The following is a 19,554-nucleotide window of genomic DNA, read 5'->3' on the forward strand; positions in this document are numbered from 1 at the left end:
CTAGTGCCTTTTTTCTCTCCAACACTACAATATCTTTCAACACTCTTTCTCTACGCCACCAGTCTCCAACGAAAATCTCCAACATCCAATTTTCCTGCAGCATTTCCCGGGACCTTTTCCTCCAACAATTTTATTTCCATCAATCTCCAACAGCCAATCGGTATCAGATAATGGCTTCATGTGTGTGTGTGCGTGTGTGTCTATGTTGTGTGTGCGTTATACATCAACAATAAACCGTTTCTACTCCAATGCAGGACATAGGCCTCAGACATGTCCTTAGTCATGCCTGGTATTTGGCCATTATCATCACCACACTGGCCTCTGTGGATTGATGATGGTGGGAGTTTAGTCTGATCGCTCACAGCAAACCTACCTAGAATGGGTGGCCCTGCCTAGTACATCCTTGCTTGATCATGGCGATATGCAAATCCTTTCACTACATATCTAAGAGGAAAATAAGAAATAGAATAGTGTTTGAATAGAAGTTAAAACGTATGTATAGTAATAATAGAATTAACTGAGGAAATACGATATTAAGAAAAAGCAAAATGAGAATATGATTCAACTATAGGGAGATAAGCTGGAGGGACTAGTTTGTGTTGGAGTGGGGTAGATTGGGAGCTGTCGGTCAGTGGGAATGAAGTAGCGAGGGTGACGGGGTTCTGTGCTATGTGGAGAAAGAAATGGAACAAAACATGCTGGGTGTAAATGAGTGCAGCCGGTTTTAAATTGCCAGGCAGCGAAAATACTTAACACGAAACTGTGAATATAAAATTTTTCATTTAATAAGTTATACAGTACTGTACTGTTCTCTGTACCACGAATCACTGAATCCACTAAGAAAGAATCAGCGAATGAAGAAGGTTGACTGTGAATATATGTTCAGAATTACCATCCTTTCCCAATGATTTCCAGAGTGAGGGGGAGGGGGGCCTCTTTATTAACTCAGCTCGCTGTGGCCCCATATTTGTAGCTATGCCCATGTTTCTGAGTTTTGAAGTCAAAAGCAGAAAAACTTTAAACCTGAACTATAACTATCCTATAAACTGGGAGCTGATATGGATTTATGTCCAATTCACAATGAAAGATTAAAGATCTGAACTGCTACCCCAAATATCGTCGTCGGCGCCAACTCGTGTCCCGAGTATTGGGTTCTGTCGTTAGCCATCAGCCTCCTATCTGTGGGGTGGGTGCTTATGCCTGATGTGGCTGTTAAGTCCTAGTCTGTGGTGGAAGAGTCGCGGACAGTGTTCACAAGGGAGGGTAGGTGGTGGGCGGGGCTGTTCTAATCGCTCTCTCCTTCTTCTCCTCCTAGTCTCCTCATTTTGTCTCCTCCTCTCCTCGAAGTCCACGGTGCCATGTGTACTGTACTCCTCCAGGTTTTCCTGTCCCTGGCTGTTTCTTCCCATGAGGAAGGATCGATGTCAGTTAGAGCCAGGGTGCGCTTTAGTTGATCTTTATAGCGCATTTTCGGGGCTCCTCGTGGTCTGGTGCCCTGGGTCAGTTCTCCGTAGAATATTTTCTTTGGGAGCCTAGATGGATCCATCCTATGCACGTGTCCTATCCAGCGGTGGTGGATGATGGTGGCCTCCACGCTGGACAGCGAGGCACGTTCTAAGACTTCAATGTTGGTGGTGTGGCTCTCCCAGGGGATTTTCAAGATCTGCCTCAGTTTCATTTGTTGGAAGCGTTCTAGGTTTTTAAGATCGTTACTATATAGCGTCCATGTTTCACATGCATACAGGAGCGTGGAGAGGACTACTGCCCTGAACACCATTATTTTGGTGGTCATTGTCAGTGCGTGGTTGTTAAATACGCGGCGGTTGAGTCGGCCAAAGGCGGAGTGGGCTGCCCTGATCCTGTTCTCCACGTCCTTTTTGCTTGTGGGAGCTGATGTTAGGATGCTCCCTAGGTAGGAGAACTGGTCCACCTGTTCTAACGGTTGGTCATTCACTGTGGTATTGAAGTTGGGGAGCATCAGTCCTGGTGGATGTTGGACGAGGGTCTTGGTTTTGTCTGAGTTGACTTGCATCCCAAAACGTTCGTAGGCAGAGTTGTATGCATCAGCTAAAGACTGCAGGTCCTCTGCCGTCTGACCTGGGGTGGCATTGTCATCAGCATACTGCAGTTCTCGCACTGCACACAAGGTGGTCTTGGTTCTGGCGCGGAGTCTAGTGAGGTTGAAAGCGCCTCCATCCATGCGGAAACGTAGGTCGACTGAGGGTGTGTCTGGGGGAATCTCGTTGAGCATTGCTGCGGTGTATAGCGAGAAACACGTCGGGGCCAGAACACAGCCCTGCTTCAGGCCGCCGTTGATGGGGAATGGGTCTGAAAGAGAGTTCTGGTGGCAGACTCTCCCAACCATTCCGTCATGGAGGGCACGCACTAGCTTGACAAAATCGGGTGGGCAGCCATATCTTTTGAGGACAGCCCACATGGCAGGTCTAGGTACTTTGTCGAAGGCCTTTTTCAAATCCCAGAAGATGAACATTATGGGCTGTTGTTGTTCGAGGCTCTTCTCTTGTAGTTGTCGCGCACAGAAGATCATGTCTATGGTCCCGCGGGAAGGTCGAAAGCCGCACTGGGACTCTGGCAGGACGTCTTCTGCGAGAATAAGGAGGCGGTCAAGGAGAATCCGAGCGAAAATCTTACTCGCGATGCTTAGTAGTGATATTCCCCGGTAGTTGTTACAGTTCTCCCTGTCTCCCTTCTTGAAGATGGTAGTGATGTTTGCATCGCGGAAGTCACTGGGGGGGGTCTTGGTCTCCCATATTTTCAGTATAAGGAGCATCAAACGGTTCCTCAAGCCGGGGCCACCGTGAGTGAGGAGCTCCAACGGGATGTTGTCTGGCCCTGGGGCTTTGCCGGGCTTCATGCGTTGCAGGGCCTTGTTGAAGTCATGGATGGAGGGTGGTAGTGCCATCCAGTGACGGACGGGATGCTGCGTGGTCATTCGCAGGAGATCGTCTGGGGTGTCTGCTTGGTCATTGAGGAGGTTCTCAAAGTGAGACCTCCACCTGGCCAGGATGCCGTCGGTGATGGTCGTGGCCCCATCCGCGTCCTTCAGGCTGCCCACTGATGACCGTGTGGGACCGAATATTTCTTTTGTTGCTGCATAGAAGCTGCGCAGGTCACGTTGGTCAGCGAAACTCTGTATTTCTGCAGCTTTTCTTTGCCACCAGGTGTTCTGGGCTTCACGGATACCTCTTTGGCAACCAGCTTCAGCCACCTTGTGAGCACATTTGTTAGCTGCTGTTGGTTGGTTTTCCAAAGTCAGGCTTGCTTGTCATTTGGTTTCAATGAGAAGAGAGATGGTAGCATCATTCTCATCAAACCAATCCTGCCGTTTCTTGGTGGTGAAGCCTAGTGTTTCCTCCGCGGCACGGGCCATCCATACATGTAACAAGCAGTGAGTTGCTTCTCATTAAAACCTCTGTTTCAAATTCTCCATTAGCTTCCCTTACAGACATTCCAATTACAGTACTTGGAAGTATTTTAGTTCTATATTCTACATAATTTAAAAATGCTTTAGATTTGGTATGGTAATTCTGACCACAGCTTATTTAGAGTTGGGTTACCTTGATTCCACTTCTAGGCTCAGCATGGCAAGTGGTATTTTTTCTTAAATAAAGGGTCAGTTGATTACATTTTAAGATGAAAGATCTTGCTACACTTGTTGAATTGGCAGCTGGAGTGCAATGAACCTATGACACAGATGCCTAACATCATCAAGACACTGGTGTCATCCTCTAATGCCCCGATGAAGGCAACAGATCTAACATTTACAGGGATTCTGACTCAGAAGAATTTTCATTCACAATCCAAGCAAGCAAAATACAGTAAAGTGTACAGTATGAGGTAAATAAATGCACAAATGGTACAGAATGTGGGCCATTTGCTGTGGTCAGTTAGACCATTCAATGATTGTATGGTCAGCAGCTAAGATTGTGGAAAACATACCACCACAGACATTTGTCCATTTTTTTTAATAGTGAATAAAACTCTTAAATGACAAACATTAGGGTAATGATTATAAGCAGACAGGAATATAAAAAAAATATGGATCGCGATGCTCATTCCAAATCCTTTGAGGTCATTTTTTTATCCATGATAATTCAATCTAACTGTCCATTTTCAAAACCAAAATCAGCAAAAAGTTTTGGAGCCAAATCCTTGAAGTAAATTTTACTATGGTCATCATTTAAAAGTTTACCCAATTGTATCATTTTTATATGATTTTACAAAAATACTTTCACACTAGTTCAATGATACAGTAGTTTAAATTTTAATTTGGTGTGTGATTAAACTACTTCATGTCACTGAAAAAATTAGATGTTAAATTTGCAGATACTAATTGCAAGTTGAAACTAAATTTGTCCATTTTTAAAGTAACTATGCTTTCTCAATATGAAAATCTTGTTTCCATTCTAATCATGTCCTTATTTCTAAGTAGGTATATATAAAACACAGGTTTTTGCTGTACAATAATATTACTGTACTTACAAACTGAATAATTTTTGCTATGTAAGTAAAGCTGAAATTAAATTTGAAATTATCTTTTAACATTTGTGACCAATAAAAAAGACTTATCAAACTGTTTCATATAAACAAATATCAGAAGTACTTTCAAAATTAAATCAGATTCTCAGGATAGTTAGTTGGGAAGATAAATCTGATAATATTTGTTTTTACATAATAAAACTTTCTAAGACAACTACAATTATCAATCAAATTTTTTGGTTAATCCTGACTATACTAAATTCAAACTATCACAAACATATATCAAGTTACTGATTTTATAAATGCATCCAAAAAAAAAGTGACTAGATTTCAAGGTACAAATATAATAGTACAGACACCCCTTGTAGATACTATATTAATGACTATCTGAATGCCCTAATAGTGTGACTGTAAGTAACACAATAAAGCATTATACTGTACTGTCTTATAAACCTCTAGTGTTTTTCTTGAATTTAGTAAGCTACATAAAGAAGCAGTTGGCAAAACCCATGTTTGTACCACACTGCTCAATGAAGTCCACATACAGACTACAGCAACTATATTCACATCAAAACAGAAACTAAATTTAGAGAATATTATACAGTGTTCTGTCTTAATAAAATAAATGTATTACCGAACATTAATTAATCACAATTTTTAATAAGGAAGTTCACATATTTGAAAACAAAAAGGTCAGTCAAAAATACTCAAGTCTATCAACTGTCTGAACATGGTTCAAAATATTTAATTAAATCCAATTAAATCCAGTTAATATAAAAAAATAAACATATCAAATCAAGGAAACAGAGGACATACAAAAGAGCCAAATATGCATGGAAATTCCAGAATAAAACCAATATACTGTACAGTACTGCAAAGTACTATGTATACATTAAAATGCACTCCGGAAGCTTCGCTGAAATGCAGTAGTACATCTTGAAAAAGAGCAAAACCAATTTACAAGATTATGAAATTAACTTTTCAATAAACTGTACTTTTATTTTACTGCAGCTGAATACAAAATAGAAGCTGATGGAATATTGTACTGCAAATAACCGACACATCAAGATAAGTAGGACCACTGAGCAATGTATTAACAACACATCAAAAGCAGATAGGAGCAATTAACATCTGAAGCTTAAATGTAATTAACAGGTGTACAAAATAATGTATACAATTTATTTATTTTCAAATAATGTTAAATTTCCTTTGTATCATAATTAAACTTTTTTCTGTTTTACAGTCTAACATTTTATAATCATGGCTTTGAAATGTATGAAATTTCACTCTGCAATCTTTCAAAATTTTCAATGATCTTCATAATTGATAAAGGTCCCTTTTATCATCTATGGACAGGTTAAAAAATTTCAAATGGTAAAAGTACAATGTATTTTTCCTAGCTATATAAACTAGTCCTTTAAAATAGGGAATGTCATCACTGGAGCCAGAATGGCCATTGAATTCACTGTAATGAATGATAGCCAAGATGCTTTCCGACCTGTATGGAAGCTAGGCTGCCTACACAACTACTGTACTTGAGTAACCAACGCAGAGCTAAGAACAACCCAAGTGTTGTAGGATTTGTGTGTATACTCCCATAAATAGAAGGCAGTAAAGGTTTTTTGGCAATTATAAACTCCTGCCTTCATCACTTGGCCAAATGAGATTCTTCAGGAAGGACAGGGTGGGAACAATATCAAAATTAGTGTGCTCTTGATACAGCTGGTACCTCATTCCCAATGGTCGAGGCATATGCTTTATTATAGGTAGTAGATTGTGCCAAGGTACGCTAGCCTCCCGGCATGATACTATCACTAGAGTTATTGGGTCCTTTGGCTGGTCAGATAGTACTAAATTGGATCCCTCTGGTTACGGCTCAGTTTTCCTTACCCTACACATACAATGAATAGTCTGGCCTATCCTTATACAATTTCCTCCTTCCATAAACACATTACAACACTTAAGATAACCAAAAAAAATTTTCTTCACTCAAGGGCTTAACTACTGCAATGTAATTGTTCAGTGGCTACTTTCTACTTGGTAGAGGAGATTGTTCAGCTGTGGTGAGCAGTTGTGTTAAGAGGAGACTCCAAAATCAAAGCTTTTTCTATTCTCGGGTAGTGCCATAGCCTCAGTACCATGGTCTTCACTGTCTTGGGTTAGAATTCTCTTGCTTGGCGGTACACTCCGGTACACTATTCTAGGTTTCCGTATTTCCTTTCCTCACTGGGCTATTTTCTCTGTTGAAGCCCTTGGGGGTTTACATGGGGCACAAAAGCATCTTTAATTGATTACATGGTGTTTCATGTGGAATGGAGATGAAAGTCTCGAACCTGGGGTTGTTTGCTGACGGTTTCTGGGTTTTGGCCATAAATTTGGGCAAAAATCTGAAGACTTCCTTCCAAATCTCCGCATGGGTTATTACCTAAGTCTGAGTAACTTGCCTACTATCTTCACCGATGGGAAAGCTAGCAAAAAGATAGTGTTTGAGGCAGATCTGTGTGACAACCTTCTCAAAGCTAATACGGGGAACGCATGAGCGTAAACAACTTTTCATGAGGAGGAGAGGTCTCTCCCCTTCAGTCAAGACTGTACTTGAGGTTGAGTAGTAACCTTTCACACCCGTTACTAGGAGGCATTTCTCTTGGCGAAGATAGATGATGTCCATGATCCTCTCAATAGCTACTAAAATCTAAGAAGTAATCCCTTTATAACACCAATCACTGAAAATGGACCAGTTCCCCTGAGATGACAGCAGCAGAGAACAATCTAAGGTCCCCAGACATCTGTTGATACCCTTGTGAAAAGATTTTAGCTTTGAGTAATCTCTGCTTAGGTGAGGATAGTCTCCAACAGTGAAATCCACGTGACTTCATGTATTGATGGTGCATACCTCTGAATATGTTGCTGAAATAAGTGTTCCATGAGGCTAGTGCTCTGGAGACCTTGAGTAAAGGTGCTAACACATCAGGATACCACTCTGCTTGTGGTTATCTGGAAGCCACTAGGGTTATCTTTAGACCTGGCATTATCAACACACTGTTGATCAGTTGGAATGGAGTAGAACAGAGGCAAAGCAAATGCGTCCAGGTGACCCTATGGGTGTTGGAAAGTCCTTGAACACTGCCCATGGGTTAGGAAGGGGGAATAAAAACACCACAAGTTTAGCCGCTGGTCAAACCATGAGACTGCTTGGAGGGTGGCCATGGCAGAGGACACTGGCTGCAATCTTCCGTGCTTCAAGATCAGAAATAGAATCTTGTTATATCGACATATCTGATCAACTATATTCAGGACCAAATTAGCAAGATCTAACTGTTGAAACTCTAAATACAGTCTCAACCCTTAAGGGGCACTAGGTGCTGAGCAGTGATAGAAGTCCCACCTGAAGATAGTACCAGGGTTGCCACAAACTTCCACAAAGGAGCATTCAGATTGGATTCTGTGCTTCAGTTGGTACTGGGTCAAGGTCCAGCTTCTTTGAGGCAAGAGGATCTTGGATCCTTCACCCATGACAGGGGTTGAGGGATTAAGAAGCTACACTCAAGATTTAATCTGTTCCCCACCAATGAATAAGTGTGTTCTGTGCCAAGGATAGAGCCAGCTACATACCGGTAATCAAGGTCTGATGGCAGACCAGGAAGGTTGTCAACAGTGAGAGAAAGATCTCTGGCCATGATCTAACAAGAGACAGAAGAGGTGCTGTGTTCCTTTCTCCCTGTCAAGGTGAAAGTAAGGCCTTCACCTACCAATCTGAAGTTAACACAACAATGTGTACAATCTTCCCAATTCAGGATACTAAGGAAACAGAATCAGAGAAGGAAGCAGCACTCCCCCAACCAGGCAAGAAAGTTAAAATGCTCTTCAGAGACCTGGCCAATGGACAGTACTCTGCTACACACGGGTCCTGCGAATCCAGCTATCCTGGCTACTGGGATAGTAAAGCCTGCCATCCAGGCCCTGATCCCAGCCCACACAGGACCAAGGATTGCGATATTATTCTTGAAGGGAACACCTGGGATCCATCCACCTCAACCAATAGAAGTGGTGTCATAAGAGTCCTATGGGACTTCTTATGGCTGATCTTTCTAAACTTCCTCAGACTTCTTGTTAGTAGTGTCAGAATCATAATCCAAAGAGTTGATGGCATAAACTCACTTCTTCCTCTTACCCACATTCCCCATGGCCTCTGAATTAGAGGTCTAAACAACCATGAACATAGACAATCCCTAAAGGAAGAAGCCATGGGTTGCTCCAACAGGAACAACAACATTGGGGGTCACTGTCACAGGGGAGAGGTAAGCACTATCGTTGGCACTCTTAATAGAGATAGGCTGTGGTTACTTGCAAAAAAAGTGGTAGGCGCTTGGCTGACACTCGCAGGTTGCTTACATACATCCCCAGCTTTGGAACTAAACAAGAGAGGAGCTTTCTCAACTGCTTTCTTGGTTTTGGCACATAATGCGAGAATCCTAACTGGAACTGGAATCACCACTGGAACCAGGGACACCAGAGGTAAAGTAGCCTTAGTGGTCTACAAAGCTATGGGAGAGCTTAAAGTGCAATAAATGGAGGAGCTTCATACTCCACCAAACCATGAAAAATTCAAAGATCCGGATCAGGCTTCTCCCCACTCCTCTAGCATACTCCCTGGGGACAGAGCTAGGGGTGTACACCAAGGCGTCTCAGCGGCTGACCAACTCTAGGAGAGAAAAGTGCTCTAGTTTCTTCAGTGTCATCTTAGGCATTGATATGAATGTCAATGGAGAAGGCTTAGCCCTCTTCTTCCTCAAAGAAAAAGCCTGCCATTGATGGGAGGGTACGATTTACACTAGAAACATGGGGATGATTACAAACAATATCCACTACAGTATACAGTACAGTGTACCTGGTCTAGCCATGAAACTGTTGCAGCGTCCACTCTTTCCCTTTCATTTGAGAAATTCTTGTTTCACATCCACAGCAAATCTCATAATAAACCATTAACTCTGCAAAAGATAAAAAGATTAATGCTTTTGGATGGGTCACAAAAGTATGTCCGTACTCTTTGCTGCCCGAGGCCACCAACTTTTGGTAACTATCTCTTTAATGAATTCAACAGACATTCCAGTTCTTCTTTGGACATAACTTATTCTAAAGGACTAAAGGTTTGTATAGGTGTAGGAACAAATGAGCAATCATGTGAAAATACTTTACTTTTTAAATCATACTGTCTAGAACATTTACTTAGTATCTACCATTTGTAGGAAGACAATTTCAATGAAATTAAATTATACAGTACCCTCTTAGTTGTCATTCAAGAAACAAGAAATTACTGTTCTTCATAAAGTAACTACAGTCGGAAACCTCAGCACTCGACAGCATCAAAATTGTATGTGACTATTCTTACCCGTGTCACTGTATGCATCATAAAAAAATCTGGAAGTGTTACCTACTTTGCAACAATATAAAAATAAATAATCAAAGTACCTTTGAAACGACATGGTACTAATAAACGGCACCTTTAATAGCAGACAAGATAAAACTCCTCAAGCTTCAAATGAAGTTTGGAAATTTTTTTTACTTCAATACAACAAAAAAGAAGAAAGTACAGTATGTTACTGAATCTAAAACCCATTTTTAATGGCAAATTGGATTAACTAAATTTAGTAAAAGTGACCCAGGGCTGATGTGCAACTGAGGAAAACCTACAGTTGTACTATGTCAGAGTTAAGAGGTTAAACAGAAAGAAGACATGGAACAGGGGTAAAGCAGAAGGCTATAAAGTGCAGCTGGGGGCCAAAGAATGATATCTAAGCAATCAAATATAACCAGGCTCCCTACAGAAAATTGACCATGAAACAAATAGTGTATGATTTTGTGATGGGTAATACAGTACAGCTTACTATCCTTTGGATCATAATCATAAATTAAGAAAAATAAATCAATTGATGGCTGTGATATTGAGACCCACCAATTAATTTCAGTTTACTTCTGAAAAAGGATGTCTGCACTAAAATAAAATTTCTACAAAACATAATGAATTATCTTACAGCCAAAAATTATTGCATCTCCAAAATTTAAATTACATGCTAAATAAAGCATAATACTTCCTTCAACTCACTATATCTATGTCACAGATACATTTAAACTTAAACAGAAAAAAATATAAATGCATAGTAACTGCTTACAGTATTATTCAATTCACATAGGAGCAGTGTATTAACATTATGTACTGACATATGACAATGTTTTATTTCTGGTTGGTGAGATTCATAGAACATCTAATTTCATAGGCAGGGAAAATGAATTTAATCAAATCACTTTTAAGTAGAAAAATCAAATTTTTCACCCAATCACTGAAATTAAGTAGAGAAAATTATTTGTCCCTAACCTCTGAAGTATGCTTAATTTGTAAAATTTAACTTGACTAAAGAAGTGGAATACCACTACTCGTCAGAGATAAAACAACACCGTTATGTATTGTATTTACCTATTAAATTAACAAAAACACTATTCTACACACAATGACTAGAATCAATTTTTGTTCAAATGTACTGTACTTGAAGTTACGACAATAAGATCATTGGTAATAGACGCAAATATTCAACAAGCACTGAGTGTCACCAGAGTATTGGTTTTATAAACCTTTATGCCCTAACATTACAGGATGCAATGAAAGCAAATCATGTAACTATAATTTACAGACATCACTGGAGTCTTCACTGTAGCTACACAAAGAAATGCTCTATTTAGAGCTCTAAACAACATCCTGTGCAATAAATGCATATGCATATAAGGTTTCAATCTTTAAGTATATATGCATTGGTATATACTGTATATGCAAGTATTTACATATATACCATGTTATGTATGAATAAATCATTTATACTTATAATTATAAATAAATAAGGAATACTAAGACCATCCGAGTATCCCATCATGACTAAAGAAAAATAATAAATAATCAGAATATTTTGAACCTGTCAAGAATAAATAAAAAATAAATAGCATACTGTACATAAAATCACCATATTTTTCTGATGACTATATGGCACATCATCATCTTTGGTTTCTCTATTGCAAGAAAAGGCTTCACCGGTTTGAAGACATCAGAACACTTTCAAACATGATAACCACCTGAGGCTATGCCAAAAATCTACGTACAACAATACCACCCCGATAGACTGATGATGTCTATCCAACGGCATACTAATAAATGATGCTATCGTCCCCAAAAGGGAATTCTAAAAGGCAACTGTAGCTTCATATTATACTCTACAGTCTATGGCAATTGATCGATGAATCAGACATACATCTCAAAGTTCCCTTTTTTGTATTATAATTCTCAGTATATTGTACTTAATTATCCAAACCGCTCTTTATCCATATCTAATGTTATACATAGCTGACTTCCAACAACTAATCTCATAATCTTTCAAAGAGTTAATAATCTAAATATTTTCAATAGACAAGTGATTATATCTCCTAATTTTACCCATACTCAGCCACACTCATGAACCATATGATTACTTAACTGACGATGATTGGGAAAACGTTTATCACAAACTTTACATATGAACTGTGACTGTGGCTGGCTTGATCGATGCTGAGTACGTCGGTGATGGCGGAGTTGAGCAGGATCATTAAAAGACGCTTGGCACTGGGAGCAACCAACAGGAGCACCTGTTACATTTCCTCCTCCAGCATGTACTCTCCGATGGACATTTAAATGTGATGTAGTGATAAATGTAGCACCACAATCGCTACAAGAGTATGGTCTCTCACCAGTATGAGTTCGACGATGTACAGTTAAATGCGAGGACGTGACAAAACATGCACCACAGTATTCACAGGAAAATGGTTTTTCTCCCGTATGTGTTTTCATGTGCACCTTGAGACTATGTGCACGGGTGAAATTATTACCACATAGCTGACAAGAAAAAGGCTTTTCCCCTCTATGTCGACGGAGATGTACCTGGAGTGAACCATTTTGAGTGAAGGTGGCCCCACATTCATCACAACTGAAGGGTTTTTTAGAAGCATGAACTGCAGCATGTTGTCTCAAAGAGGATTTATCAGAGAATATTTCTTGACACTGACTGCACTTCACAGAGGTTGGATTTAAAACTACAACAGTTCCAAGGTTGTGAAGCTGCTTTCTGTGTCTTTTTAAACCACTCTTGGTCATAAAACTTTGTTTACATGTATGACAAGTATTTGCACTACTTTCTGAAAAATGCTCTTTTATATGTTCTTGGAGTTCTGATTTTGTTTCAAATTCTGTGTTACATAGTGCACAAGAATTCTGCAATTTTACCAGGTGAGCTTCCATATGAGCTTTGTAATCTGCTTCATCTGAGAAATGCATTACACAATCGGAACACTGATAGGCTACCACACGAACACGTGTTGTTTTTCTGGTTTCTGGGGTACTAATTTCCATCTCCTCTTTCATATCCTCTGCCTTTTCTTCTTTGATCCACGTCATGGTTTCTATGATATGTTCTTCACTCTCTATTGAATGTTCAATAGTATCTATTGGTTCAACTTTTATTTCTGGGGTACCACTACCTTCAGTAAAGCATAAATCGTCTTTCATTTCATAAATTTTCTCAACAATGACTTCACCACCTTCTTGTCCAGTTGGTGATGCCAGTAAGCCAGGTGGTGCTACTGTTTCTTCTATAAGGGTAAAAAAGACATCTGGATTCGGATCGGAGCATATTCTTGATTCGTGGCTCAAGGATGAGGAAGACTTGTTCAGGTTGTCCCAAGAGGTTGCTCCCAATTCCACCTCTTCCACCACCTCTTCAAATCCAGCAACTGCAAACGAACAGTAATATTCAGAAATAAACATATAATACTGTACAGTACTTTAAACATAAAACTCTTTCCTACACTAGGTAAAATATACATACAGTACTGTATATATAACTGAGATGAACAAAAGCATGCCTTGGAAAAATTATCACTAAAGCCCAAAATATAAAGAAAGGTGCCCATGTATTACTTGAGTTATAACAGTTAACTTATCAAACTGTTACTGCATTACAAAGAGGGGCCAGTGTGAAGATAATTAAATTTTCTAACAAATAATTCTAATAAGATCAAAGTTTTGCTACCAGAAAATTTATTGAAGGAATTATTTTTCTTAAGTACAGTAATACCCCGGTATATGAACGTGAAATTTAATCTCGGTAAATGTTCATTTCAATGGTCTGCAAGCAAATATTTTTGTCCATATTCGCATTTTATGTGGTTAAGCCCGAACAAAATTAGCGTTAATATTTTTGTTCGTCTTCACTTTTTGTGGTCAACACTAAGATCAGCATGCTTACCCATATGCTACCCACACAACGTTCACAAAGTTTTTTTGTCATTTTGTTTTTTAATTAGTTTGTAACCCCTCCTCTCCCAGCAGCAGCATTTTGTGCAGCATAGTAAAGTTAACAATACAGTACCGTGAAAATGGCCCACAACTTTATTAAAATACTGTACCGTAGGAAGCAAAAAAGCATGTGGCCAACCTGCAAAAATTTCTCATTCGTACAGCTACATTCATGATTGGTATAAATACAATACTGAATAATAAAGATAGTGAAGCATTAGATAAAGCTGAGCAGATACTGGCATTGACATGATCTTAATACAAAGTTGTTATCTGGGTTGATGAGAAGTAGTTACGTGGTATGTTAACAGTAAACACTATCATAAAGCAATTGGATTTGAGCTGAATAAGGGATAGTATCAAGAGAATGAGATGTTAAAAATGAGGGAAAGCATGCAAGATTTTATGAAATGTATGGTTTTGTCAGAGAGTACTGAATCTATTTAATACCAATAATAAGATGTTGGTTGAACATGAAATTTTAAAGAAAAGGACGAAGCAGTCTACAGTACTCTAGTTAGGTTCCTCTTCCTCCACTCTCGTCTCTCGTACAACTCCCCTCAAAAGTTAAGTGGGAGTTAATTTAACGGTATTTCTTTTTTTTATTGTGAATTATTGATGGGTATTAATTTTTTATGTGTGGGGTTGAAATTTCCTCTTTATATATTAAAAACATTCAGAAATGAATGTACTGTTTATGAATGTGTAGAATGCATAGTGATTTCCCATAATTCTTAAGGGAATAATGTTGTGGTTTACAAAATTGCTCCTGGAACAGACTATACTTGTATACTGAGGTACCACTGTACTGTATGGTATATCATCTTAAGAATAGGTTCTGTAACCTTGGTTTGGCAATCTGGATTCTAATTGTGTTGCACCTTAGTTCCCTTCCAGGACAGAAAAGTAACTCATCCAGATCATTACTTACTTCCCTAAGCAAAGAAACTGTAAATGATGAAAACCTGGAATCAGCGATTGATGGATTTTGAGTTTTGCTACAAAGTTGGGAACAAAAGATAAAAAGACCCTTCTCCAGTGCTAAGAGTAAGGTAACAAATACGAGAATGTGTAATTTTCTTATGCTCTTAGTCAACGCCAAGGCAAGGAAAAACAATTTTTAGGGTGAGGCCCATTTCTGAGGTGGGTCTCAACGGTTCATACGGGGCTCTCTTTAAAGACGGCAACGCCTTGATCATATCCCAGTCACGAGGATATATCTGTTCCATACTTCTAATGAGCATCAATAATTCTCACAAGGAGGAAATATCTATTTGTCTCAGTACCTGGGCCAAGGCCAAACAATACCCTTTTACTGCTGAGACTGAGAAGCAATTTTCCCTTTCGTAGGTATGCCAGAAAATACGCTAGAAACGAAATAGAGACTAGGAGATATGTAATCCTCCCACAGCAGCAACTGCCAAAGAGGGCCCGCTTTGCTTGGTACACATCAAAGGAGAACTTGCTCCTGAATGACATGTATATGGATCTTGGGATATTTTATTAACCTTTGAAGAAGACATAAAGGCGGAAAAGCAAGGCCGTCCCAGTGGTACTGGAATGCATCCTCAAGCACTGCTGCTATGTCTAGCACTGGTGAGCAATAAACTGTCCGTTTCATGTTGAGGCTTGTGGCAACCATGTGTATTGTTGAGGAACCTCAAAATGTCATAGGCCTCGCTGCTTGGGGGATGTAAACATCATTCTGATCAAACTATTTGACCCTGGAGACTACTTGTCCCCTAAGACATTTCTTTTCCGGGGGAATGACCTGGGCTACGACTATTTCCACGTTGTGGACTGCCCTGTCGCATACCAATAAAGCTGACTAGCAAAAGTGCTGTGATACTGTGACGCCTCACCTGAGTCATTCAACAGTGTAACCGAGTGGCCGATAAGCAATGGCTGGAAGTGTTGAAGCAGATTTAGGCTGCCTTTGACTCCAGCACATTGATATGTTGAAACCTGTCCTCTAGCAACCACTGTCCTGATGCCAGATGGTCCTTGAGATATGCCCAACCCCCTCTTTGAAGCTTCTCTAACAGGAAGGTCGTCTGGAAGGGAACACACTAAAGGAGACCCTTGATACAGATTTGGCCCCCCTTTAGCTACCTCTGTAATGATCGTAGATTGAGGCGATCATGAGGAACTAGTTTCTCTGGAAAGGTCAGGTGGCCTAATAGCTGTAGCCATTGTCGTGCTTGTAACTGAGGCATTTTCCTGAATTGGGTTATCTTTTCTTGGGATGGAAAAACACACACTACTGCTGTGTAAGGTGGGACTCTTAAGTCTGCTAGTATTTGCCAGTTATTTAAGTACTAGATCAGACAAGTTGCATTGGCATGGGCCCATACCAACACCAACATGAACACCCAAGTGAATACCTGGGGGCCCATGGATAAACCAATGCGAAGCAATTTGAATTGAAAGATTTCTGGGACCTGGAAATATGTGTCCCTGAGATAGTTAAATCATAGTCATCCTTCCTTGGGACGTGTGACTGCCGGACATTTCCATCTTGCATTGAGTCCAATGGCTGAACTCATTCAAGGCTGAGAGATCTATTACTGGTCTCCAGTCCTACAAGGCCTTTTTGATTAAAAATAGACTGCTGAAGAAGCTTTGAGAGGCTTCTTGGATTACTTCTACTCGAGTGCCCTTTAGCAGCCTAGTCTGCACCTCTGACTGAAGGGAAAGGTCTTTCTCCTTTCCTGGAATGAAGGGAGGGGAGAGATGTTGAACGGGAGATGGTATCCACATCAAAGCATGTCCCTCGTCCACTGCTCTGTCTCTTGAAACTGTCACCTCATCCATTTCTCTGCCAGACATCCCCCAACTGGAGGTGTTTGATTAAGGGAATTACTGGCTCTATTATGATCAAGGGCCTCTAGTTCTGACCTTTTTGTTGGCAAAACGGCTGACCAGAATATGAGGGCTTTCGAGACTCCCATGGTGTGATTCTGGGGTCACGACTACTTATCTCCGGTCTAGAGGCTGATCTGGAAGCTTGCCTAGAAGGAGATGGAATAGTATGATTATTGGAGGTAGAAGGCCGAGAGCTCCTAAAAGACACTGTCTGAAGAAGAAGCAAATCCTGATCTGATTTTCACCATTTATCTACTATCAGTTCTCCCTTTCAAGGGGAAACAGAGAAGGACTCTAAAGCTAGGAATTCCCAAGTTTTAGTACCTCTCTCTGGTCTACTTGCCTTATGTACTTAGAGGTAACCGCGTCTCACTTATTTAAAATCCAGATGGACCACTGGTTATCTACCTAGTAAATCAAAATTTCCACAACTTTTCGTTCACACACTGAGGTCCGGGAACTACTACTACTTTGCATTGGAGAGGTGTGAGCATCCCACAGTCCCTGACCAGTGGTCCTACCAAAAGGCTGGAGATTCCATGTTACAGGTCTCCAAAGCCATGAATGTACTGTAGTGTGTTAAGCAGCTAGTTTCCTATCTGAAAAAGATTTGGCCAGGGTAGAGACAGCCGAGTCCAGGTACAAAGAGGGATGAATCCTGTCGTGTAATTGTGCCTCTGTCTTGTAAATGCTGGTGACAGGATTGTTGACGATTGGCCTGCTTTCACTTGATCTTTAACCTTATTGAATGCCTCTTTAGCAGGTCCGACAGGAAGTTCTAGTCATTGTCTTGAACATAGGGAGCACAGTCTGTCTATTACTGCTTTCTTGCCTTTAGGCAATATAGGGGCTTTGACCAGATAGCTACCCTCCTAATCAGGGACAGGCCCTGTGGAAAGGAAGACTCGAACTCTGTGCAATCCAGACCAGCTGCTTACAGGAGAGGATGGGAATTGTACCACTTCTCATTTTTCTATTTGAACGCTGTATCCAGCAGACGCCAAAGAAAGTCTGGGGTTAAAGTTTATCTTTAAATCTCCATATTTGAGGAACTAAAAGGTCTCACAGGCAAAACTTTCCCCTTTGCTGAAGAATCTTCCGCCAACTAGGTGGCGAACGAGGGGAATAAGGATCGTCAGGATTTCTCGTACATAAAGACCTAAGAGAGTCCCCCAATCTCTTAGCCTTCTTTTTGGAGTCTTTGTTCGCTCCTCTTTTAGATCCCTTTGAAAAGGGTGAAGAAGGGTCTTCGGTCACTTTTGAGTGGGCAACATCTTGAGGAGACTGTATCTTAAGATGTTTGCCTAGATGAAAAATGCTCTAATGATGGTTCAATGTTCTCAAAGGGCTAAACATAGACAACCTCAATTTTTCAGCGTAGGATATGCATTCTGGCAATCCTGATTGCCTATGCATCTGCCGGTGAGGGTCTAAACATAAGAGCCAAGTCAATCTCACCTGGCTACTTTCCCTATGTTAAACAACAATCATTGTACTGTGCTCAAGATGCGACGAATTGGTACGCTCATCGAATAAGATATATGCACATCCTGCTAAGATCAAAAATAAAAATGAGTGCTACAGAGGTCCTTCCATACGATAGCACGCTAACAACCAGGTGAGAGAGTGTGTGATCACAAGAAGGTGTGGGATCTATCACGAACATGGTGAGGTAGGTGGTGCAGGACTGATTGCAAGCAGGTGAGATGGTGCGGCATGGATTGCGAGCAGGTAGCCGATGCAAGCAGATACGGTTGGCTTTCTTGTAAAAGCAAGCGGAAGCCTAGTTGTATGCATACCATTGCTCTGATAGGAGTGCGAACAGATAACATAGTATTCCTGTAGGAACTCGTGATCACAAGAATATACAGTAATCCCTCACCTATCGCGGTTAATGGGGACCAGAACCGACCACGATAGGCGAAAAACCGCTGAGTAGGTTCTTTCCTATTTTTGGAATACGTACATTTTTTTGTGTACATAAACATGTATATATAATAACAAGTGTATATTAACCCTATAAATGCATATGTTATCTTTAGAAAATTAAAGAATCATGTAAATAAATATTGATAATACAAATTACTGTATATACTGTACATAAAATAAACTACTGTACTGTATAAATACTGTAATATAATACAGTGGAACCTCTAAATACGAATTAAATCCGTTCCAGAACCAACTTCGGATGTAGAAACTAATTTTCCCATAAGAATACATTGAAATAGGATTAATCCGTGGTTGAGCCCAAAAACCTATGATAACTTCATAATTTTCCCATGAGAATAATGAACACTTAATTAGATAATAGACATGTGAATAAGAAAAATAGACTTGTAAATAAGAAGAAATAGCAAAAAATTATAAATAAGAAACGTGTTTTTAGCGTCACTTTACCTTAGAAACTCCAGCGCAGGTGTTGTTAGTCTTGCTACGCAGAGAGGAGACGGACGGGCGGCGAGGAGGTAGAGAGGTTAACTACGATAAACGTACACTAACGTAACTTATTCTAACTTACACTAAGTGAACTTTAACATAACTTAGCTTATTTTTTTTTTTTATTTATATTTTTTTTTTTTTTTACATTTTCTTTTTCTTTTTGATGATTACGTAATTTTAATCACTATCACTCTCTACATTTAAAATTGACTGAATTTCTTTTGCTTCACTCTTTTCCGTTCTGTGTTTCACTTTCTTCCGCTTCACTCTTTGCCGTTTTCTTCGATTCACTTACATCCTCTTCATTGCGAGTTTGCTTCGCAGTTTTTTTAAAGAAAGCATCGATAGATAATTGCTTGGTACGGCTTTTCAGAATG

General features: G+C 40.0%; 2 protein-coding genes across 2 annotated transcripts in view; one reads left to right on the forward strand and one right to left on the reverse strand.

Annotated features, from left to right (window-relative positions):
- Window positions 1–19,554, forward strand: part of LOC137620694 (trypsin-like) — a 98,548-nt gene that overhangs the window by 24,911 nt on the left and 54,083 nt on the right. The gene's annotated exons all lie outside the window — the stretch shown is intronic.
- LOC137620692 (oocyte zinc finger protein XlCOF22-like) overlaps window positions 4,489–19,554 on the reverse strand; it is a 33,755-nt gene continuing 18,689 nt past the window's right edge. The window contains exon 3 of the mRNA XM_068351039.1: window positions 4,489–13,305. Within this exon, the coding sequence (XP_068207140.1) occupies window positions 11,984–13,305 (1,322 nt within the window). The 3' untranslated portion in view covers window positions 4,489–11,983. The remainder of the gene's footprint in view (window positions 13,306–19,554) is intronic.

Source organism: Palaemon carinicauda, chromosome 27 (assembly GCF_036898095.1).
Source record: "Palaemon carinicauda isolate YSFRI2023 chromosome 27, ASM3689809v2, whole genome shotgun sequence".
Taxonomy (NCBI): Eukaryota; Metazoa; Arthropoda; class Malacostraca; order Decapoda; family Palaemonidae; genus Palaemon; species Palaemon carinicauda.